Source organism: Toxotes jaculatrix, chromosome 15 (genome assembly GCF_017976425.1).
Source record: "Toxotes jaculatrix isolate fToxJac2 chromosome 15, fToxJac2.pri, whole genome shotgun sequence".
NCBI classification, from domain to species: domain Eukaryota; kingdom Metazoa; phylum Chordata; class Actinopteri; family Toxotidae; genus Toxotes; species Toxotes jaculatrix.
In genome coordinates, this window is record NC_054408.1 from 20,211,506 (window position 1) to 20,236,507 (window position 25,002).

The following is a 25,002-nucleotide window of genomic DNA, read 5'->3' on the forward strand; positions in this document are numbered from 1 at the left end:
TTTTCTCAATTCACTTCTAAATTAATGGCGAGTTCCTGTGCTGCAGTGCAGAAACTTCCCACATTACAGTATAACGAAAAAGAAGAAGGGTTTGATGTGTCAGAGAGTCTGGTACTCAAAAACTGCCACCTTTACAGTCCAGCTTCAAAAAGCATCCCTGCAGTGAGGCTCTCAGACACTTCAGCATTTAACTAAATGTTGATAAAGATATAGAGATATAAAGATATAGTCAATACAATGGGGAAAATCACTGACATTTTGTAAGCTCTGTCCTGTCTGTTCATTCTCCTTCAGCACTTTGTTTGGTGCCCTCCACCTCCATTTGGGAGGTGCCCCTGAGGGCCCAGCAGGCACAGGAAAAACAGAGACAACCAAAGACTTGGCAAAAGCCGTGGCCAAGCAGTGTGTGGTCTTCAACTGCTCTGATGGACTGGACTACATTGCACTGGGTAAATTCTTCAAAGTGAGTGAATTATCTTACCAGTTACACTTGTAATTTGAATTTAAACACTGACAGACTTTTTACAGCGTACTCACCTATTGAAACCACACACACATATCAGTGAAAACCTAACTGATAAACACTAAAAGGCTTCTTTCCTACACACAACTGAAGCCAAGAACTCAAGAATTCTTTTCTTCTGATAATAAATTTAGAAGTAGATATCCCCACAGGCTGCCTGTTCTTTCTGATGAAAGGTTGCTGGACAGATATGTCTAACCAGGGAACATCTAACAAGCATAACTATGAGCATTTCAAATAGTCTGATAGTAGAATGTGACACAGGGGTAATAACCCCCTCCATCCTCATTTTCCCCTGTCCCAGAATGGCATACAAACATTTAAATGTCAGTCTATACACCACTACAATCTGTCCTCCATGTAGCATGGAGGTGCAGGTTTACCCACCATTAAGCAAAGAAAATGTATGCAGTCATTCCCACATGTACATTGCTCCTGCTATAATTTCCTGGTGCAAGAAGTGTAGAATATTTAGATTTGTCCTTTCAAAAATAGCACTGCAGTGATTGCTCTCTCAGGGAGCCATGTTCACTGCCACCCAGTACTGCTGCAGTTGATCAGTGTCATATGATTACAGTTATGTATGTTTCTTGAACGAGGGAGGCCACAAGAGCCACACTAAATGATTGCGGAAAAAAAAATCCCCTTTTTGTTTACAGCGAAATTGCTTAGACCCAGCTAAAATGTCCTCCCGCTTGCCATACTGAAATCGTTCAAATACACAGGCAAAACCTGCTGGTACATGCAATTTAAATGTGTTTTGATGAGTTCAATGTGTATGTGTTGATGTGTGTATGTTTGTGTGTGTGTGTGTGCATACATGTGTGACCAGGGCCTTTTGTCCTGCGGAGCTTGGGCCTGCTTTGATGAGTTTAACCGCATTGACTTGGAGGTGCTGTCTGTGGTGGCTCAACAGATTCTCACCATACAGAGAGGTTTGTGCTCGTTCTATTTTATTTTATTTATTTATTTATTTTTTGACATTCAAAAAAATTCATTCAGTGTTTTTCCTGTTTGATCTTTGCATAAGCTGGCAGTGTGCCAGGAACAAATTCGGCTCATTCTCACTAGTTAAAAATCTTCAGAAACTTTAGACTACAAAGAAGTGCAACATGGAGCTGAGGCAATTTTTGTAGGCTGACCAGCAGGACTTCAAGCACAGCTTTGTTCACTGCAGCACAACAAAGTCTCTCATGTGTGCTATGGGCATCGAATGACTTGTGTCATAAGGTGCAAGGGCCAAAGGGTTACACAGATTTTTCTTAGTCCGCAGCTGCTGATAGGTTTCTGTTACCTAACTGCTGCACACAGCTGTTTTTAGACCCGCAGTTTTTCTTTATCTGAATCATGGATAAAGGGTGTTGTATATATAAAGCTTTCTTAATCAAATTAGGGATCTGTAGGTTTTAATGTGGGAAATTTGAAAGCCTCTCAGCCTACGGCTGTAAGTGTTAAGGTGTGCATTTGTGTATTTGTATGTGCATTGATGTGTGTGCAGGTCCATGACATGACTCTGATAGCCACGGCCATGGCAGATATGGCATCAACAGAAATATCCCTTAGGGTGTGCTCATTACAGAAAGTGTCTAAAGAAGCAGCGGCTTAAAACTGCAGTGGGCATGTGGAAAACTGTTTTCATCAGAGTCAAAATGCACAAAGCTGTAAGGCAAATGCATACCATACTGTAATTGTGTTTGTGTGCCCAGGAATTGCTACCCATACTGAGATGCTGATGTTTGAAGGAACAGAGCTTAAACTGGACCCCTCCTGTGCTGTGTTCATTACTATGAATCCTGGCTACGCTGGACGCTCTGAGCTACCAGACAACCTAAAGGCACAGTATCAGTTCTTGCTGTTTTAAATGTCCAGCTGTGATTTTTGGAATGCATAATTGAGGAATTTGAATGATAGTTGGAAAATCTGCATTATGTGTTTCATGACAAAGATAAATTCTAAACATAAGCCTGTTTTATGCCTGTCTCCAAACTTTACTGATCAAACTAAAAGGAGCCATATTTACATATTTTATTTTAAAACAACAGTTTAGATGTCATATCAAAGGCAGCTAACCAGCTAGATCCAGCCCGTCCCGTCTCTTAATACCACTTTGTACCTCAAGAGGCTTTAAACCTGTGTTGCCTCCATCCTCGCTCAGCAACATTCCTCCAATCTTTCCTCAAGCTCAGCTATTGATGCTGCTGCTCTAGCTGCTTCAAGGAGTGAATTTCCTTGTTTCTTATGTGGACACCACAGCGTTCTGGTAAAATACTGCCAGATATTTGTTAGGACTATGAATTTGACAGTTCGCCAGCTCTTACACAGTGCCCCTTTAAACAACAACAGAAAATATCATTACTTCAGAACTACTTCAGTTTTAAATGTCTTTAAGCATAAAGCATGTTTTCATTTAGCACAACCGTCTCTTTACACCAGGCTTTGTTCAGGACTGTGGCTATGATGGTACCGGACTATGCAATGATTGCAGAGATTGTGCTCTACTCGTGCGGCTTTGTGACTGCACGGCCCCTGTCGGTGAAAATTGTGGCCACCTATCGACTCTGTTCGGAGCAGCTGTCCTCACAGCCCCACTACGACTACGGGATGAGAGCTGTCAAGTCTGTGCTGACTGCTGCTGGAAACCTTAAGGTATCTCAAAACAGAATTACTTTTATATGATGGAATTCCTGCACTATAACCATACAGCCACTATGAACGTGTTTGCATCCCCAATCTTTGTTTTAAGTAGAGTTGGGTTACATACTGTTAAGACTGTGATGCTTTTTGGATTGTATGCACAATTATAAATTCCTTTATTCTGCCCAAAATCTATTCTGAAGGAGTGATCTTACAAACACTGTGAGGGATCTGAGTATTGGCACATACCTGCATATTTTCAAAGCACCACATGACAAACTGTTTTTGACCAGCCTTTTTTTTTTATATGCTATGAACACAGGATATGCCTCCACTTTGTGACTTTGTTTTTTTCACCAGGTTCTATCTGGAGGTGTAATTTAGACCCCCAACGACAACTGACTCTTGTTGAATTGAATGGTTGTTTGTCAGCTACATGTAGAACAGAGAAACTTTATAGTGAAACTTGTCTGCTGCTTCTCATCTGTACTTATCCTACATTTGTTTATGCATCTCATTCTCTTTCTTCTTTTCTCATCTTATATTTTAATTTTCTCCTCCCTCCTCCTTGGTGTAGCTCTCTTTTCCAGAGGAGAACGAAGACACCCTGTTGTTGAGATCCATTATTGATGTCAATCTGCCCAAGTTCCTGGCCCATGATCTGAAGCTGTTTGAGGTGCGACAGAGTGGAGCTCTGATTACCACGATGCATAAGGACAATTTAAAGACTTCACTGGAATATGTGTGTGTGTGTGTGTGTGTTGGGGGGGGGGGTGAATAGGCATTTACTCTGAGTTTCTGAATAAGTGTGTCTGTCATTTGTTGAATTTGTTTTAGCAGGTGAGCACACTTGTTTCCACTGCACATTATGTTTAGCCTGTCTGTGTATGTGTGAGCCAAGACTTTACCTTTCCATCTCAGGGTATCACCTCTGACCTCTTCCCGGGGATCCAGATCCCAAAACGAGACTACCGCATCCTGCTGGAGGCCATTGAGGAAAACTGCCAACTCATGAACCTGCAAGTCACAGATTTCTTTGCTGAGAAAATCCTGCAGATCTTTGAGATGATGATAGTGAGGCACGGTTTCATGCTAGTTGGCGAGCCTTTTGGAGGAAAGACCAATGCCTACCGTGTGCTGGCAGCAGCTCTTCATGACGTCTGGGAGAAGGTATGATGTCCCATTTAAACCTAGCAGTAGGCTGGAAAAGCACACGGACACTGTGCTCTTAATCTGTTGACAGTTAAGAAATAAAGATGTGATTTAAGATAATGGCAACTGAAGTTGAGAAAAGTGGCATGCTATGTCAAGTTGTATGTCAGCCTATATTTCTTAGTTTCTTACATTGCACATCAAGTCTTGATCAATAGCTACTTAGAACCACTTTGTTTTCTTGGTTGCTTTCCTGTAGTTGTCCTTGAGGTCCAACTTATCTGTTGTGTTCATGTCAGGTATTCACCTTGTCAATTTGCCAGAAATTTTGAAAAAAAAAAGCCATGTATTCAGATTGTTAACCATGCATTTTTTAAATTATATTTTATTATGAATTTTGATGGTGTTTCCTGAGTCCTTGGGACTTATTCAATCTGTAAAAAAATACAAAACCTTCATGTCAAGTAAAAATATGCATCAATATCCAAGGCTTATCTGAGCTACATGTTTGTCTCAAGTAAACACATCCATCCAATTTGTCAGAGCTGTAGTCTTTGTTTAGTAGTTATCGATCTCACAAAGAAGAGCAGAACTGGCTCGTTGTATTTACATGGCTGAGAGGGCTGAGAGGCATCTCCCACCAAGGAGACAGATGAAGGCCTCCTGATGGAACGCCTGGGAATGCCACATTTATCATCGTCATCCTTGTCGCTGCACATCCACTGATCATGTCCAACCTGCCCCTCCTCTCTCACTCCTTTTTGTTTTTTTTGTCAGCAGTTCGCTCTCCCGTTGTTTTTAACTCAAAGCGACACCTTGTCTGAAAAGCCTTTTGTCGCAGTTTTTGCTTCTTTCCCTCAGTTTGCAGACGTCCTGTCATACAGACAATAATCTTCTAAGCAATTTATGAGTCAAGAAGTTAGTCAAATAAGTCGCTGTCATGCTCATCCAAACCCATTTTTCATCGTTTTTGCTGTCTTTTTAAGAGAAAAACACTAACCTGTGAAGTAAAAAATTCTTGTATATATCTACATACAGTATATGTGTGCGTGTATGTACACACTGTATCTGTTTTGAATTGTTCTATGTGTCCTTTTCTCTTGAGTTTATAATATCTCTATGTGTATTATCTTTTTGTGTATGTATGTGATTGATTGTCTAGGGTCTCATGGATGAGAACCAGGTACAGTTCACAGTTATCAACCCCAAATCCATCACCATGGGCCAGCTGTACGGCCAGTTCGACCCCGTCTCTCACGAGTGGTCCGATGGCATCCTTGCCGTCAGCTACAAAACCTTTGCTTCCTCCCAGGTAAAATGGCTGCCCGTTATTTTGGTGAACCCCTGTAGAGTACAGCAGTTTAAACACATTTTAGTTCAGACACAACCAATCAAATAAGCAAACAAACTCACAGTATTGTCTAAGCAGGATGTTAATTCAGCAACATGTTCCTTCAGACCCTCATACAGATGAACATGTTCACATGTAGGACCCTGACATGTGCATTGTCAGTCACACATTTACATTTGGAGATTTTGAACACTTGAAATCAAAAACAATCTCATACTGTTCGTCCATTTTGTCATAGCCTATGCGGTAAAGTTTACGTATTCATATAACATTTAATCTTGCCCAAACCCTGATATACAGCAAATTTAGCAGAGGAGATGTAACACCTCCCACGTTTCTCTGTGTGCTTAATACTGTGTACTGTATATTGACAATTATATCTTACACTGTTGACTTTGACCTGAGTTTTTCTCAGTCCTGGAGACACTGATTAAGTTGTTTAATTGGACAAAATAATGTCTCTTTATTTAAAATGTTAAACAAGTGCTCTCTCTATTTTGCAACATTTTTTCAAGGAAGGCGAATTTAATCCTAGACCTAATGTACAGGAATGTTTCAGTTAATTTCAGGATCTAGTGGAGGTATTTGTTGTCATTATTTTTTTTGTGTGTGTGTTTGAGGTTGTGATAGTAAACCAAGCTCTGAATGCTTGGTTTACTTGTTATCCAGCTGAAGTACCAGTACAGTAGTAGAAGTTTTAGACATTGAAACCAGTGCTATCTCTATGGGCATTTGAAGCAATTTTGTGTCACCAGTTAAAGCAAATAGTATTTTTGTTGTACCATGTGCTGGTAACTAATGTGACCTTGTCTGAATGTCTGTTCACAGATATCCTGGCAACCCTCTTTTTAGGCAGACAACAGTAGACCTCCATAATTTTGTAATTTAGAACTGAATCGCCTAGAGTAGTTGCTGCTGTAGGTTAAAACCTTAAAACATGTTGCACTTGTGGTACATTAGGGTGTAACCAAAGGTGCAGCTTATTTATATGTTTTACACTATAGGCATCACTGCAGCAAGAAGTTGGGCCTGAGAAGCATCGTCATCTCCATTTTAATTTAGTCCTAATTTACAAGCTTAGGATGGATCATTGTACAATAGTTATGACATTCCAATTAATTGCTAGCTGGTAGAAAGACAAGCTGCAATGACAGGGTAAAAAAAACCAAAACATTTTGCTGTCTCGTTAAATTTTGATAATACCTCTCTTTCCTTTATGTGCATATACAACCACACACAGTAGACACACAGCAGACAATTTACAGATTGCGGTGGAGGCATGTCATAATGGGAAATCATTTGTTTGCCCTATTCTCAGATTGTTCCCAAATGAACTTGTCATTTTAAAAATTGTCTCTATATATAAAGTTGTCATTTTACAAATTGTTTTTTTTTTTTTTCTATGAATAAGAAGTGCGAGGAGTGTTTATGACAGCTGAGGCAGTACATACCGATGCAATGAAAATAGAAAGCGAGAACAAGCCTTGTCTTAATTCAGTTTCAAAGAAGTCATTTTCTTCTCTGGGCAAAAGTCTTTCTTTGTTTTGTTCCTTTTTTTTCTGCATCGTATTTTCCTAAACTAATTTCTCGTGTGCTAATCTGGAGTAAGCAGCAGTGTAGTGCATTAAACTCTCTGCATACACAATGCCATTTTTTCATTGCCAACGCTTGCTGTCAGATCATTACATTACAGCATACTCACTTCCCTCTCAAGCACCAGATGGCCCCAGCCCAGGCATATCCATTTGTTTATATTACAACAAATCAATTTAAAGCACAGCTCTTGCCAGCCCATTTAACTGGAGAATTGACGCTTGTTGTCAACCTCTATTATGACAGTGTAGGTGTTAATTTTATTCATTTAGCAAACATCCTTCGCTTAGATTATAATGCACATGAGTTTTGTGGTGACCTTGAAAGTATGCACAGGGATTTCTGTGAGGAGGAAGAAGTAAATGCAGTATGTGCTGTATGATTAGGCAGTCTTTATAAACCCTATGTAGAATGCAACTTTCTAAGCACTTTTAAGCTCTTCTTCTAAACTTTCTGGTAGTTTTAGTTTAATTTTTCCTTGAAGTAAAAAAACCTCACCAAGTTCAAAGATTGAGGTGTTTATTTGTCTATCTATTTGCCTGACTCTCTGTCTGTATACCTGTTTGTGCGTCTTTTCGTCCTTACTTGCCTCCCTCTCCCAAATTTATTTAGTTGGGTTAGTTAGGTTCAGTTACAGTTAATAAAAATAAGCGAGGAGGTCGCCACTATGGGCAACATTGGTGACTGTTTGTGACCTTTCTTTTGACTTATACTAATGTCATTGTGCTACTAATTGTGATTTAAATATTGTAAGTAGTCTTGTCTCGTGTCTGTCAGAGCGCCGACAGAAAATGGCTTATCTTTGACGGTCCTGTGGATGCCGTGTGGATCGAGAATATGAACACAGTACTCGATGACAACAAGAAACTGTGTCTGATGAGCGGTGAGATCATTCAGATGTCCCCCCAAATGAGCCTCATCTTTGAGCCCATGGACCTGGAGGTGGCATCGCCAGCCACGGTGAGAAGCACCTTTACTTTGATTAAGGGTTTCATCACAATGTACCCCACTGTCCCATATTCTGGCAGTGACGGTTTCCAATTGTGATATTGTTGAGGATTGATTGCGTACTCTTAAAAACATCACCTTTTTGTACACAGACTGTAGTTCTCATACTGTAACGTGGTGCTGCACCGGTTCAGACCAGATTTTGAGTAACATTGTCCGTAACTCCCTATCCCACATTATTTTATCATCCTCCCAGTTACACAAAGGCTTTCATTTCTGGTGCACCTCATGCCTGTCTTTATTGTACACACACTCTGCTATTCATCTCAGTGGTCATGGCCTGCAGCTGTCTGCTTTAATTTTCTGTTATCTACCAAAATAGTGTAGAAATTGTCAAAAAAAGGAACAACTGTACAAGATATTTATTGGTGTTAACTATTAAATCCTTGGATCAGTATTTGCAGATCGTAATTTAGTTTGTTTCATCTTTATTGAAGCGTGAGATAGGTTGAAAGAACCCTGTCATGTTCAGACAATTACAAGGAGGTACTCTGGTTAAAAGTCTGTTAGTACAGTTGCTATGTAACCGCTCTTTGACTTTATGTCTCAACCAAGTGAAATCACATTCCTCTTTTTCATTCAAGTTGGCAATAGATATACAGCACTTTGTTGTGGGTTTTGTCCCATTTTCTCAGATTTTCGGGATGCCTAGTTTACTCTGCAGGTCAGTTATCATCTCTGCTGCCTCGACTGTTGGCCTGGGGAGGGTGTAGACAGTCACGAGCTAAGCCTGCAGTAGCACCAGCTCCTTCTTTTTAGCAGCCGATCAAGTCCTTTACCAGGAAGGCATAACGCAGGGCAGGGTCATACTATCCCTCACCAGCTACACTCATTTCAGACATGCTCAAAGAAATATCCTGCATCGAATTTTTAATAAATAATGTCGGTTGTCAAACTTTACAAAGAGATGACAGTTGTTACACACCTTTCCATTCCTTTTAGATTAACTACAATCTTTGTGTAGATATGATGGTGTGAAAAAAAAATATTTTAATTGTACCATTCCTTATGATTTGTAGTTGTGAGGCAGTAACAAAGGCTTGTCCTTGCAATACATAGATGCCTTGAGAGAATACAGTGCCTCAAATGCATCTTACCCAACTATACTTTTTTATTAAACAGACTTCTATCTTTCTCTATAGCCTGGCATCTGTTCCTTTCATCATGCTGAATGCAGAGGCATCAAATTTTTTGTGCTCACAGTGACCCCAACCCCCCCACCCCGACATCCTACCTCCTTTGTTCATGGTCCCTTCTGTGCACTGTTGATCTCTCTTTCTGTCTTTGTCGATGGAAGTTATTCATCTTTAAATCTTATCCCCTTTCTCTCTTACCATAACTGTATGTATAGTAGGTGTTTCTTGAATGTCCTGACCCATCTCTGCTCATCTTTTCTTCTAATTTTACCTGTGCTCCTTTGTGAAGCTACTTCTTACGTGGGACTTGGAGCTATGGGATCTCATTAAAAGCTACTCTTTGGAAAGCGACTTTAATACAATCATCGGACACTTTGTCACGTGCATCAAACTCAAAGTTACAGTATTTTTCAGGATGCAGGATATGATGTAACTACAGGGACAAACTCAATGTAAATAGTACAATGCCCAGTCGAATCAGGACCACAACAGGACCACGAGAATTCTTATCTACACTATGCTGCATTTTCTGATAGTTAACCTATTATAATTCTGGGTCTTAGCCAGATAGTTATTCTCAGTAGTTTAGATGTTCAGTGTACTGCATAAAGACTGATACTCTGATAAACTATTATCGATTAGTTACACACTGCGGTTATAGATGTATGTTTTCAGATTTGATATATGTTTACTGCAGGTGTCTCGCTGTGGAATGATCTACATGGAGCCCCATATGCTGGGCTGGCGGCCTCTTATGCTGTCCTGGCTTAATACCCTGCCAACCACAGTCAATGCCATGCACAAAGATCTCATCGCTGCCCTTTTCGACCGCGTACTGCCAGCCTGCCTACAGCTCGTTCGAAAGGCCACCAAGGTACTGAACCATCCTCAGGAACTACTTTGATACAGCAGTGGTTTGCAAATGAATAATATGCTCTTTTTACAGTCCAAAATGCTTAAATATCACATTGATGTAGACGGATTCCTTCCTGCATGTTTTAGAAGCAAAGTTTTAGTTTTTCATTTTCACACACCAGTGATTCTTGATTGACTGGTTTGATTAACTATACTAACTTTTTAATGAGTTCTGGGTAGTATATTCAGACATCAGTTCTTTTTACATTTTGATGTGTTTTATCTCTTTTTACTTGATTTCAGGAGCTGTCCCCGACCTCTGACACCAATCTAGTCAAGTCCCTAATGAATCTGATGGACTGCATGATGGATGAGTTTCATGATGAGGCAAAGATGAAGACCATGAATGAACAAGATATTTGCTCCTGGTTGGAGGTTTGTGTCCAAGCTCACTATTACTACTGCTACTACTGCTATTGATTATTGTTATTATTATTATTATTACAATTTATCACATGCAGTAGTTATTTCACACTCTTGCACACTCTGTGTCATTAGTGTTTCATAAGTGTTAAATATATACTTGCATGATGCAACATATAACCTTCTTGCTAAAGTAAAAAAAAAGAAAAAAGACTAAACAGACATCCAAGACTGACTGATACATCGCTCCACATTTCATTATGTTCTGTTAAAAAGTTGCACTTGAAAACACTGCAGCTGACCATGCATGTGTGTTCTGTGCCTGCATAAGAGGAAGAGTAAGTAATCTGTCGTTTGTACTCTGAATAACATTGCAGTGAAAAAAATAAAACAAACTAGCCAAACATTTTCATGCCGCTTTGAATCAGAATAAACAGATTACAGACAGAATAGAGAATACAGAATGAGAATATGTCTTACAAAAAATTGCACTGGCACTGTCAAGTGTTTATTTGCTTTGCATTGCTGTTTCAAGCCCGTGAAGAAATAAAACAAGAAAAAAGGCCTACTTAAAGGGAGAAACTGCACTCAGTGGTTAAAATTATTGGTTTGCCAGGCTGAAGGGCACAAGAAAACAGAAGATGTCAGTGACAGCGTTGTATCATGATAGAGACTGACAAGAGACAACGAAGCCAGATATACTGCAGATCAGCAGGGAAATCCTGATGCCTGAGCCCCCGGTGGCTTTAAAACTTTTAGGAAAGAATTCTGACAGACCAGTGACACCAGTTTATCCTAATGTTATGAAGGGTACGCTTTCTATTTCTTTAAATAGAAAAATAACAATTTCAAACTATGGTCTGAAGTACTGCAATTTGACGACTGGATACATTCCTTCCTATCATCTGTAGCTTGATTGAGTTATTTTCATCTTAATTCAGACTGCTAGCTATAAACTGAAGAGAGAATGTAACATTGGCTTTAGCACTTCTGGTACATTCAAAACCTTCTTATTTTACCAAATGACAGTAGTATAGCTTATACCTGTCTTTTCCCTTTTAAATATGCTATCCTAATCAGGTCTGCCTCCACACAAGCCCACTGAGAGAGTGGAAAAGTTTTAGCAGATGAGCCCTTTCTTCTGCCCCCTGTATGAGTTCCAATTGATTTTTTTTTTCTTTTTTTTGTCTCTGAATCATGTCTTTTGAAAGCACTGCTATTATCCCCCTGTGGCACACTGCACTGATGAATGCCTTTCAACCTTCTCCCCATGTTTCTCAGCCAGTCATTATCAAAGTGTTGAATTAATCAGCCTTTTAACAGCAGGAGCTATCGTGAGGCTGCTAAGCCTCATTTCCAATTCCTATGGTATTCCTGCTGTTTTTTCCAACAAAGACTTCTCTTCTCTGAGGATTCTGGTATTTGTCTCATAAAATAATCTGTACACTGGTCCAGACATTTACATGGTAGCTGTACATTTTAATCATTTGGATAATTGCAAACTATCTGTGCACAGGGATTTTTTTTATGTTTGGCCTTTGATACAGTGTGTTGGAATCTATTTACCTTGTCTGTGAATGAGCTAGTATTTACATTTTTCGCTGTACAAACACCATCTTGAAAATAAATGTTTTGTTTGTTTTTGTTTGTTATTTGTAAGGTCCATACGTGTACTACGTGTACTTCAATAAAATTTAAAATTCTACGTTAACTATCAGAGATGGACATTTTATTTATTTATGTTTTTTTTTTTTTTTTGCTTTATGGACCGGTTGACACACATTGTATACACAAATGAATATGATTGAACTGCTAAAAGCATTGACTTCTTGTCCTTTCCTTTTCCAAAGGGCATTTTTGTGTTCTGCCTGGTGTGGTCAGTGGGTGCCAGCTGTGATGATTCAGGCCGGGTCAAGTTTGATGCTGTGGTAAGGGAAGTACTGAACGGTCCTCTAAGTGAGGAGACTCAGGCCTGCCACGGAATTCTGGCCACTGTCGTGGCTCCACCTAAACAGCTGACAGTCCCCCTGCCCACTGAGGGAACAGTCTACCAGTATCGCTTCATTAAGGAGGTAGGTCTGTTACTGATAACTGTGCAGCTGAGAGCACTTAGCTTTCTTAATGAGCTCCTTATGGGAAAATGAGGGGAACTTTTAGTTGTTCCCTTACATTATTCTGATTTAAGAATTGGACAAAAACTATATGTCTCTCTCACACAGTAAAGACTACATACAGTAATTTTGTTTTCATCATCACTATCACAATAACTGATCACAAGCACAAGGGAGAGCATCCCCTAGATGAAGCACTTGAGGACTTGCTTCAGTGGGAGTACAATGGCCCTTTTCTCTAACATTTTTTTTTCTCTTCAGGGTCTGGGCAGGTGGGAGCTGTGGACAGATGAGCTAAAGACTACTCCCCCCATATGCAAAGACATGCAGTTCAACGAGATTATTGTGCCCACTGAGAACACTGTACGCTACATGGCACTGATGGAGCTCCTTGTCACCCACCAGAAGCCCACTATTTTCATCGGTCCCACTGGTACTGGCAAGAGTGTCTACATTACAGTGAGTTGTCTGCTATGTATTATTTCATTAGCATACTGTTTGGAAAGCACCAAGCACTGAAACAGAAAGGAATATAAGGTAAAAATGATATGGGAACAGTAAGTATCATGTGCAGCAGAAATATAGAAAGAGGGAAAGAGGCTTTATTTTGCCAGAAATCAGATTTTATCAGCCATAGTTACTTAACTTCTAGTGAAGTGATGACAAAGCAACATGAATATATACATACATATATTGTTGCTAGCAAGCAGTCTTCTTCTTCTTCTTCTTCCTGCCTTTGCCAGAACATTGCTATGTTTCTTGGCATTATCAGCTGTGATGAGTGGAATAGCAGGAAACCATTGGCAGGAATGTGAATCTCTCCACCTGCATGCCTGTGGACACACATACCAATGCACATGAGCAAGATACAAACAAAACTGGGAACCATTCATTAAAACATTGCCCCATTGTCCTACAGCTGGTTAAAGATTCCACAGGATACCTTTAAGAAGCATGAACTAAACCAGCCTGCTTTAACATACTTTATTTACCATGAAATACAGGTAGTACACTGAAACGTTTCTCCAGTTCACTCGTTTTAAAATAGTCTTAAATGTAGGTTAAATTGGCAGTAAAAAATTCTTAAAAAGTAGTTCACTGAATTTCTGATACCTGTAGACACACTGATTTAATAGATATGGATTCAGCATGGGCCCATACGCTGTGTATTACATTATTCTAATTATTTTTCTGTATTTTCTTTTTTTGGCTGTGTTTTGTCTCTGTTTCTGTTTCTCGCCTCTGTGCTGCTGGGGAACTGGGGATTGGACTTGCATTTTTTAGTAGCAGAAATTATTGTTATCATATGCAGAAAAACACTGCCTGTGCTACCAAATAACATCATTCCATAGGATGAGTGAGCATTCATTTCTAAACAGTACAGCCCCAGTCTTAGGAAACTGGAGTAAATGCTCTGAACACACAAATCATTTGGAAGCAACACAACTACAGGCACCAGGTGCGAAACGGCCACCTTGGAGAAATACTGAGTGTCTCTGAGCAGACGCTCGGCTATTTATATCAAGGACTAATCCCCCTTCCTTCCCTTTCCTTCATTAGTTCATCCATTAGTGTGCTCAAACTTGAGACTCTGGGGTGAATAGAGATCATCTCATTGGGGAGCCTGCCTGGTTCTATGCTTCCTGCCTGTCTGTGTGGTGGAAAAGCTCTGTCCCATGCTGCAACCACCAGACCCAGACTGAATTCCAGATCTAGCAGGAGCACCAGCACTCAGAGCATAAGAATATGACTGGCACTGTGCCGGCACCAGTGCCATCAGACCAATGTACACAAGGCTCCATCACCTACCTGAAGTGAGACAGAGACAAGCTGTGCTACTGGTTTATAATTTAGACAAGAGGATGATGATGCACCTTGGCTGCATCGTGCAACCATTAACACCACAAGTCCACTTCAATTATACAGCTCATTACTCACATGATTTCACAAGTGTGTGTGTGTGTAAGCATTGTGTGCATGCTTATACACATATACAAAGGGGAAGCCAGAGCATGTGCTCTGAACACACATGGTACATAATAAAAGTACCATAAAAATAGATAATACCCTAATTAAGTACATCAGATCATTCATGGCTGTGTTCTCTGCTCTGTGTTCTCTGTTCATACAAAGAGAGAAGGCCATTTTTTCGAAATGACCTTTTGTAAAAGCCTCTTTCAGCCTTTGCAAACCTTCATGCAGAATCTAAAATCCATTGATTTTTACCCTTTTGACCAGCAAAACATCACTTTAGAACATGTCCTCAGAGGGCAACTCATTTCCTACTTCATTTCAGTCCATTTTTTATATGATGAAATACATTTAATTAGATTATAAAGTTTATTCTAGTCAAATTGGAAATGATCATTTTATGTGTGCTCTACCTGTACAATGTATCTTTGACATACTGATTCAGAACAGAGGGTAAAATACTTTTTCAACATTTCTATCAAATGAACATGTTCTTTTTCTCAAGCTGTTATCAACCAAGTCATTACCTTGATTACATTTATTTGTTGAATTAAGTACCTGGTATCTTCTGTTTTTGCATTGTGTCTCCATTTTGCACATGTATATCTATTCATGGTTATAATACATGATATGCTTCCATGCTATGAGATTTGATGATCTGTGCTCTTATTTCAAATATCTCGTACCCAGGACTTCCTGTTGAATCAGCTGCAGAAGGATGTGTACAGCCCATTGTTTATCAACTTTTCAGCTCAGACTACAGCTGCCCAGACCCAAAACATTATCATGTCCAAACTAGATAAGCGGCGCAAAGGAGTGTTCGGTCCTGCACTGGGGAAGAAAATGGTACATCCTCTTTATCATGTTCATATGATGTTTAATGCTGGTCTGATTTGTTTGTTTTTCAGTTTACACTGTTCTCGTTGAAGTGAATCACTAAAATGCTGCAGATCTAAATATTTGCAGCCCTCTATAACAAGTATCATTTTATTTTGATATCCGTCTATGAAAAGGGTATTTCTAAACAGAAATCTAATGTCAAGTATAATAATGTTATATCTTATCAGGTGGTATTTGTGGATGATGTGAACATGCCAGCCAGAGAGGTTTATGGTGCCCAGCCCCCTGTGGAGCTGTTGCGACAGTGGCTGGACCATTGGAACTGGTATGACATGAAGGACTGTTCCATGATCAATCTGGTGGATATCCAGATCATATGTGCTATGGGACCGCCTGGTGAGTAGCAGCTTCTACAGGCCTAAAATTCATTAGAAGCACCATTGCTACATCAGTGAAAGTGTGTAAAAGCCCAAGATTGGCTGAAAAAAATTGAGTTTCTTTTCTGGCTCTTAACTGCTGCTCAAGTGCTGTCAAGACAGTGTCACAATGCACTACCGGCTGTCTTGTGGAGCTCCTCACTGCCCTAAGGTGCTTACAAATAGAAAATGTTTACCACTTCTACCTCCACTACAACTGCCTGTGTAAGCATGAAAGCACCTCTGTCCACTGAGGCAGCTGGCAGCGACAGCTGCAAGAGATCGAGGGTGGGTGCCACTCTCAGGTGCTCTCACAGCTCCAGTATTTGCTGCAGATGCCTGTGCTGACAGCTTTACTGGAGGAGCTAATTTTATCCTGGTGTATAACATCATGTTTATGGTTTTAGTTGGCAACAATAAACTATCAATGTACGTGTCAATGTAAACCTGTGTCTCAGATTGAGGGAAGTGCTATATCCCATTGTCCAAATCCAAATTAGTAACACAAACATAACTGCATCGTGGACCTCACAATAAGTAAACACAGAAAACCTTGCTTTTATTCACTGCATTTACCTTTCAAATCATGAAGAGTTCATGCAATGCAGCCTTGCAATGTACTGCGGGTATAGAAAAATATGTGCAAATGCAGAATGAGGTTACCTGTTAAATATTATTACATCACTTAGAGCGTGTGATCAATATGTAGTATGTCATCTCTGACAAAAAACATGGTTGTTCAGTCATCTTTTAATTCATTAAAAAGTGCCAGGACCACTCATTTTAAACATCGGAATTGTTATCTATGATCAAGATGAGATTTTTTTCTTTTTTTTTGTTCTGCTTGTTCTTTAGGTGGAGGGCGTAACCCTGTCACACCTCGTTACTTGCGCCACTTCAACATGATTACCATTGATGATTTTGATGAGAAGACAATGAATACAATCTTCTCCAGGATCACAGACTGGCATTTCACCATACGGTGATTACACAGAATATGTAGCTGTGTTGCTTTTTCCAACTTCACACAGACTGTGTGCATACTATATGTTTAGGAATGTTCATATCCAAACCTCTACATACATTATAATCAATTGAGCTTCTCTGCAGCACATACGATGCTGTTTGGTCTTTTATTAGCTACATATTTCAATTTCAGTGTTACAGTTAGATTATATATATGTTATATGTTAGTATATGTGTAACTAAACAGTAGAAAACACTGTGAGTGGGATCTGAACAATGAATCAACCATTTCATCTACAGGTTTGCTTTCCCCAAGCCATTTGCAGCTCTGACCGCTCAGATCGTTAATAGCACCATGTCAGTGTACCAAGAGGCTACCAAGAACCTGCTACCAACCCCCACAAAGTCCCATTACTTGTTCAATCTGCGCGACGTCTCTCGGGTCATCCAGGGCATCTGCCTGTCACGGCCAGAGACTGCAGATGAACCATCTGTCATCAAACGGCTCTGGGTGCATGAGGTAATGTTGTACACAACAGACAGTAGAAAATATCTCAGAGCTACAAAACCAAAGTAACTTAAACTGTAGATAAAATAGAAATATCTTGAAAACACAGAAAGTAGAAATATATTATAATATAGACCCTGTCTTGTTTGTTTCATTAATATATACATTTCTCAGCAATCTCCCGACTGTGGTGCCATCTCTCTATATTTGTGTCTCTCTTTGTCTCCCATACTCACTCTTTCTTATTGATCCCCAGGTGCTGAGGGTATACTACGATCGACTGGTCCACGACACAGATCGATCATGGCTCATAAACCATTTACAGGAGGTGTCTCAGAGTCACATGAAGGAAAACTTCCATCAGCTCTTCCAACACCTGGACCAGGACCATGATGGAAAGGTCACTGAGGACGACCTGCGCAGCCTTATGTTTTGCGACTTCCATGACCCTAAGGGTGAGGACCGCAACTACCGCGAGGTGCACAACCTTGACGAACTCCGACAGGTGGTGGAGTCTCATCTGGAGGAGTTCAATAACATCAGCAAGGCACCTATGAATCTGGTGCTCTTTCGTTTTGCCATTGAGCATGTGTGCCGCATTTCCCGCATCCTCAAGCAGCCAAGTGGGCACGCCCTGCTGGTGGGTGTGGGTGGGAGCGGGCGTCAGTCTCTCACCCGTTTGGCTGCCTATATGGCAGAGGCAGAACTTTTCCAGGTGGAGATCTCTAAAACTTATGGAACCACTGAATGGCATGATGACCTGAAGCTAATAATGAGGAAGTCCACTCAGGGTGACGCCCATGGCGTCTTCCTTTTCACAGACACACAAATCAAAATGGAATCATTTCTCGAGGACATCGGCAACCTGCTCAACACTGGTGAGGTAAAGTGGGTGAGAGGGGATGCAGAAAAAAATATGGACAGATTGATGAATCAGTTGAAGTATAGATAACATTTACAAGTTGATGGGAAGATTGGTCAATGAATAAAGGTTTGGATGATTGGCTAGAAAGGAGTATGGCTGGAGAAAATGGTGGTTAGATGGATGGATGTGTGGATAGACTGAGAGATGGATGAATGGATGATGAATATATGGTTAAACAAATGGAAGTGGATAGACAGATCATGACACAGACAGAAATGGTGCAAAGGGGATCTATTTAACAAAGCCAGTACCAAATTGTGGACCACTCTGTTATCTTTTGGTTATTTCCAGGTGCCTAACCTGTTTGCAGTTGACGAGAAGCAGGAAATCTGTGAGCAAATGCGTGTTCTGGACCGGCAGCGTGACCGTGACAAGCAGACGGACGGAAGCCCCTTGTCCCTTTTTAACATGTTTGTCGAGCGCTGTCGCACACAGCTGCATGTGGTGTTGGCCATGAGTCCCATCGGAGACGCCTTTAGGAACCGCTTGAGACGTTTCCCTGCCCTCATTAACTGCTGCACTATTAACTGGTTCCAGGTGTGTGTACATATGTTGCAGAAGTTTGGTTGCACTGTTGGTTGCACCGCATGATGCTTCAGGTAGTTAATCAAAAGACAGAGATGATATATAATGCAAGAATGTTAATGCCTCATCATGGGGGAGGGGGGTATGCCAGACAAAAATATGCACAGTTTGTTTTTTTTTTTTACTTCAGCCTTAAACATAAGGTATGACAGATCACAGCCCAATTATACACTGTTGCCCATAAAGTTGGAATAATTTTGTTTTCAGACACATTCCCCTTTTTATTCCGATTTATACACAAAGTTTTGAGAACATATACATTTTATCTATCAAGAATAAATCACATTGTCACAATCATTTCATGAGAAGAGGTAAAATATGTTTTATTCCAACTTTATGGGCTATAGTGTATATTGAGTAGCCCAAATATAGATTTGGGCTGACACAACCAGAAAACCATAGGAGAAAGTAAAGTAACATTGTATACTTATATTTCCGTCCTTGGCAGACCTGGCCCGAGGATGCCCTGCAAGCAGTTGCCTGCCGCTTCCTGGAAGATGTTGAGATGACAGATAAATCCCGAGAAGGCTGCATCAACATGTGCAAGAGTTTCCACACCTCAACTATCGATCTGTCAGTCCGCTTTTTGGCTGAGTTGCAGCGCCACAATTACGTCACACCAACCTCATACCTGGAGCTCATTTCCACCTTCAAAGCCCTGTTGAAGACAAAAAGAGCGTAAGATCAAGATTCAAAATAAGATAAATCTTTATTGTCATTGCATAAGCATACTGCATATATACAACTGTTAATTGATGTTTTGTTACTTCAGATGGTACATCACATAAAAAAAAAAGATTTTCAGTCAAGTTTCTTGTAGCCATGAAGGACTTGAACTGAAAACTTGATCAAATATCTTCCTCATCTCTTTCTGTCCTCTGCTCAGTGAGGTGATGAAGCTGAAACGTCGCTATGAGGTGGGCCTTGAGAAACTAGAGTCAGCAGCAGACCAGGTGGCGACCATGCAAGTTGAACTGGAGGCTCTACAGCCACAGCTGCTTGTGGCCAGCAAAGAGGTAGATGAGATGATGGTGGTGATTGAGCATGAGTCTGTGGAGGTGGCTGAGACAGAAAAGGTGGTGAAAGTGGATGAGGCCACGGCCAACGAACAAGCCATGGCTGCCAAGGCCATCAAGGATGAGTGTGACGCTGACCTGGCTGAAGCCATGCCTATCCTGGAGTCAGCCCTGGCTGCGCTGAATACTCTCACCACACAGGTAAAAGGAGAAATATGTTTTTTTCACTCAAAGGCCATTTGTGCTGGAATAGAAAAGCGAATGGGGGAAAATCTAATGATGTGGTTCTTTAAATCTGCAGGATATCACAGTGGTGAAGTCCATGAAAAGCCCACCCACAGCTGTCAAGTTGGTGATGGAGGCAATCTGCATTCTTAAAGGCATCAAGCCAGATCGTGTGCCAGACCCCTCAGGCTCCGGTAAAAAAGTGGAGGATTTTTGGGGCCCAGCCAAAAAGCTTCTGGGAGACATGAGATTTCTCCAGAGCCTCCACGAGTACGACAAGGACAACATCCCACCAAATCTCATCGCTATCATCCGTAACAAGTACATTACTAATCCAGACTTTGTACCAGAGAAGATTCGAACTGCGTCCACTGCAGCCGAAGGCATGTGTAAATGGGTCTGTGCCATGGACAAGTATGACAAGTAAGTAATGTTCTCCTTCTGTGTTCTCAGTTATGAAAATTGATGCATATTTGCAAGGCTTGGGAGCGCTTTCATCTGTCTTAGTGATTAACATGAAGCTTGGTTATTGGTAACTTCCAAGGAATAATCATTTTCCGGGTGCTGGTGTACAATGCATGTGCCAGGTTCAAAGTGATTCATGTAACAAGCCAAATCCAAGATGCAAGTAATTTTAAGGGAAATGTTCATCATTATTGTTCTGACAATCTTAAATGCTACTGTAATTTATAGAAGCTTAAGTCTGTGTTTTGGCTGACAAAATTTCACTGTCTCAGATAAATCAGCAGAGTCATACACTTTTTATCATATTATCCTTTATGTGTATAGATGAAAAAAAGGTTTCCATTTTCATACAGTGTTTTCACAATGTTGACACCATGTTAACCAGCACGTCCCTGGTTCACACCAATTCAAGAATGCTTCATGTGTCCTTCAGAGTAGCCAAGGTTGTGGCTCCGAAGAAGGAGAAGCTGGCACAGGCTGAGGGGGAGCTGAGCGTGGCCATGGAGAGCCTGCGAAAAAAGCAGGCTGCCCTCAAAGAAGTCCAGGATAAACTCACAAAGCTTCAGGAAACACTGGATGCAAATAAAAACAAGAAAGCTGACCTGGAGAATCAGGTTTGTGCTTTTTATATCACTTTGTGTGATTGTAGACACTGGTCAATTTTGTGTAATAGCTGTCAACTGTTGAAGTAAAGTGGCTTATCCTGAACTATTTTTCTTGAGATAGCACTTCTGCTTTTCAGAGATAAAGGTGTAATTGCAGTCTCAGATGAAAGTCTGAGAAACAACCAGGCTAAGATAATTGATTAGGAGGCCACTGATAGACCAAACAGCCAGCCCAAGTCAGTGGTTAGCGAAATACACAAACCTGCACTGGTTAGCATGGCCTGCATTCAGACCACAACAGTGCAACACATTTTTGCTTTCTTCTTTTGATTATGCCCCACAGGTGGATCTGTGCAGTAAGAAACTTGAGCGAGCGGAGCAGCTGATTGGAGGCCTGGGTGGAGAGAAAACACGCTGGAGTGAAATGGCCTTCAATCTCGGAGAGCTCTACAATAACCTGACCGGGGACATCCTTATCTCAGCAGGCATAGTGGCTTACCTGGGAGCCTTCACCTCCAGCTACAGACAGGTAAGCTGAGGCAATAGATACTATATACTTAGAAGTGGATAGGAACAGTATTTTAATAGGGGATTTCCAGATTATCAGTCTCCTTGTTCAAACACTTTTGTCAACATTGCATGTAAAAACTCTTTAACATGTTTTGGGACATATCTGCTTTATTTTGAGTTAACATTGCCATTAATTGTAAAGCTAATGATGTGTTTCTGTTGAGGACACTATGACCGAGACAAATCCCAGCACTGTTTTAGGCCGAGAAAAGCCAAATGCTTTTTTTGGCAGTTTGGTGAAAAGTAAATACTGAGGAGCCTCCAAGGCACTTGGCTTTTTCCTCCTTCTGAGCCTCACATGTTTCCAAGACCAAGCCAGTGTTTAAATGTCATCTTTTATACTGTGTCACATGCAGGGCCATTATGATGCTGAAAAACACAAAGGAGGAGAGTGAATTAGTTATTTTTATCATGCAAGTGCAGGATTGCATGTGAGAATGTGTTTATTTCTGTGTGTGTTTTGCTTATTTGAATCCCTTTGAAATCACTTTCTGTAAGTGTGACTGTGTAGATATACATACTGTTTTTTTTTTTAATAATACGTCTGTGCGTGCAGGAACAGACAGAGGAGTGGATGACTCTTTGTAAGAGTAAAGAGATCCCATGCTCTCCCAACATGTCTCTGATGAACTCACTGGGCGATCCAGTAAAGATTTGTGCATGGACCATTGCTGGTCTTCCATCAGACAGCTTCTCCATAGACAACGGTATCATAATCTCGTGAGTATTGAAGACAAACTTTACTCTGACATGGCATTCTCTCTAAAGGAACTAGTATTTTCTCACTGATTAGCAATGTATTATTAAGGGTTAAATGCACCTCCTGTGGATGTGTCTCACAACCTACCTGCTGCTCTTGATCTGAGTTATTTAATGTTGAGCATCTGCCAACAGCCTGTCTTACTAGAAAATGTATATATTCCTACACAATAAAGCTGTATAGTGCAGTGCATAAAGAATTGTACTTGAGTTGCAAAAAAAAAAAAATGTCTGGACAAGAATTGGACAGCACCTCAAAATCACAAAATGATGAGCCTGACAGAAAACTGCAGTTCAAATGCACTTTTCACAAAAGCAGCACTTTGGAGGCTGGAATACCTGAAGATTGTTTCTGGAATACAGAAATGATCTGTTTTTTTTTTTTGTTTTTTTAAACAAAGAGGGCCTCTTCTTACTGTGAGCATGAATATCTTCATTGAAATTGCTGGCTACAAAACCATTTTTCATTCTGCTTCATTTTTAACTTTCTCACTGTGCAGATGGAACAAGTTCCATATGCAGTGTCCATGTTTTAACACGCAATCATGTATTTTTCAAAGCTGATAGACCTGAATCACAATGGGTTTCAGTTAACAAAGAATCAAGATTAGACTGCCCATTACCAATCAGTCTATCTTAGAAGCCCGTGTGACATTGTCTGAATGAACCTTAAGGTGCGGGAAAAACCCCCCAAAAACATTACAAAACATCTGCTTGTTTGCGTAAATGAAGCAGCAACATTGCTTTTTAATCACAATACTATGGTCCCTGGTGTGCTATCCAGCTGTGAGCTGTCTAACTGCGCTGAGAGTGAATGTTTACCCCTAAGCTGCTCTCTACATCTCTGTTCTTATCCTCCAATATCCCCCCTATTATTGTGATGCCTCATATTTAACAGTAACAAAATCTCTTACTCTGACAAGGCAGCACCATTTGATCATCCACTCTGCCTGTGTGTGTGTTTATAGTAATGCCAGGCGGTGGCCTCTGATGATCGATCCCCAGGGCCAGGCCAACAAGTGGGTAAAAAACATGGAGAAGGCCAATAGCCTGCATGTTATTAAACTGAGTGATGCCGACTTTGTACGCACTCTGGAGAACTGCATCCAGTTTGGTACACCAGGTGAGTATACGTTTTCTCTGGTCTTGTCTGTGCGTACGTGCCTTATCTACATTGCTGCAGTTCCTGTTACTGCCTGCTGAGGTCTCTCTTTACCACAGAGACTAATTATTGCTGTGCATAGAATGTTTTTCTTCTTTGTTCTCTGTTCTGCAGTGGAAGAATTCATATAAGGAATATTTCTGAGTGAGGTATTCCGATGAGCCCGCTGCACCATTAGTATGTCAAACTACTGTAAATCATGCAAAAACCCAGGAGAAATCAATTACGTTTTTTTTTTTGTTGTTTTTTTTTGCACTAACATATTCCCTACCCAGTAGCAGGGTCAAAATGACATGTGTAGGCAGACACGACTATTTTTGTGCTGTTGTTTTTCCATTGTTAGTGTGTTTTGTTTGTTGAAAGATTTCTCTTTAGTCTTAAATTTTAACAGCATAGCTTAAATCCCCAGTGCTATTGTGTGGATGTGACCTTTTGGTTTGGTTAAACTGGTTGCAGAATATACCCCACCATCTCTTTACAAATGCACACGACATAACAACAAGCCCTGGAAAAACACTTGTACTTTTGTCTTCTCATAGGATTTTATAGCGATATGAGAGAGAACAGCAAGACAGGAATTAGAGTTAGAAACAGAGACAGCTATACAACCATTAAAAAGACATCTAAATAATGACCAGACCCAGCCAGCCATTGGGTCTTTGCTTACTGGGAGACTACAAGGCTAACAGATCAGAGAGTAGCTTGTCCTTGGAGGGTGCAAAATGGCCCCCAGAGGGTACGGTTTCACCCTCCATAGGCTGTTCGTTTATTTCACAGTTTTATGGTTTCTTGCTGTTTGTATTGCAGACTATAACCCAGATTATGTGCCAGTATTCTTTCGACTGAACTCACATTTCTCTGACAAATATTTTAGGCATTAAACAATGGAAAGTACTGTTTTATCTGCTGAAATATTATTGTAAAATATAAATAATAGAAGTATTATATTATAATATTATTAGTATTGTTATGCTGTACCAGGACAAAATGATGCTCCAAAGCAAAATGGAGGGGGTTGCCCTGATTTGTTTAACCATCTTGTAGGAGGAAGTTCATCAGCTGTCACTGCCTCTGAATGTTGTGTAAAACTTTAGGCGTACTGTCAATAATAGATGGGCCGATGTTCCGAACATGAGAACAGCATTATCATACTTAATGTGAAATTACATTAATAATGATGCCATGGGAATAAGGTATTTGTAA

General features: G+C 40.5%; 1 protein-coding gene across 1 annotated transcript in view; it reads left to right on the forward strand.

The window, feature by feature from the left end:
* dnah7 (dynein, axonemal, heavy chain 7) overlaps positions 1-25,002 on the forward strand; it is a 69,665-nt gene that overhangs the window by 22,763 nt on the left and 21,900 nt on the right. The window contains exons 23-47 of the mRNA XM_041056353.1: positions 295-463; positions 1,356-1,458; positions 2,230-2,357; positions 2,957-3,169; positions 3,735-3,833; positions 4,079-4,327; positions 5,472-5,621; positions 8,031-8,213; positions 10,095-10,271; positions 10,556-10,687; positions 12,526-12,747; positions 13,048-13,245; positions 15,448-15,603; positions 15,825-15,993; positions 16,869-16,995; positions 17,280-17,499; positions 17,744-18,370; positions 18,704-18,949; positions 19,446-19,675; positions 19,884-20,214; positions 20,315-20,661; positions 21,137-21,317; positions 21,652-21,837; positions 22,435-22,598; positions 23,606-23,760. Of these exons, the coding sequence (XP_040912287.1) occupies positions 295-463; positions 1,356-1,458; positions 2,230-2,357; positions 2,957-3,169; positions 3,735-3,833; positions 4,079-4,327; positions 5,472-5,621; positions 8,031-8,213; positions 10,095-10,271; positions 10,556-10,687; positions 12,526-12,747; positions 13,048-13,245; positions 15,448-15,603; positions 15,825-15,993; positions 16,869-16,995; positions 17,280-17,499; positions 17,744-18,370; positions 18,704-18,949; positions 19,446-19,675; positions 19,884-20,214; positions 20,315-20,661; positions 21,137-21,317; positions 21,652-21,837; positions 22,435-22,598; positions 23,606-23,760 (5,162 nt within the window). The remainder of the gene's footprint in view (positions 1-294; positions 464-1,355; positions 1,459-2,229; positions 2,358-2,956; positions 3,170-3,734; positions 3,834-4,078; positions 4,328-5,471; positions 5,622-8,030; positions 8,214-10,094; positions 10,272-10,555; positions 10,688-12,525; positions 12,748-13,047; positions 13,246-15,447; positions 15,604-15,824; positions 15,994-16,868; positions 16,996-17,279; positions 17,500-17,743; positions 18,371-18,703; positions 18,950-19,445; positions 19,676-19,883; positions 20,215-20,314; positions 20,662-21,136; positions 21,318-21,651; positions 21,838-22,434; positions 22,599-23,605; positions 23,761-25,002) is intronic.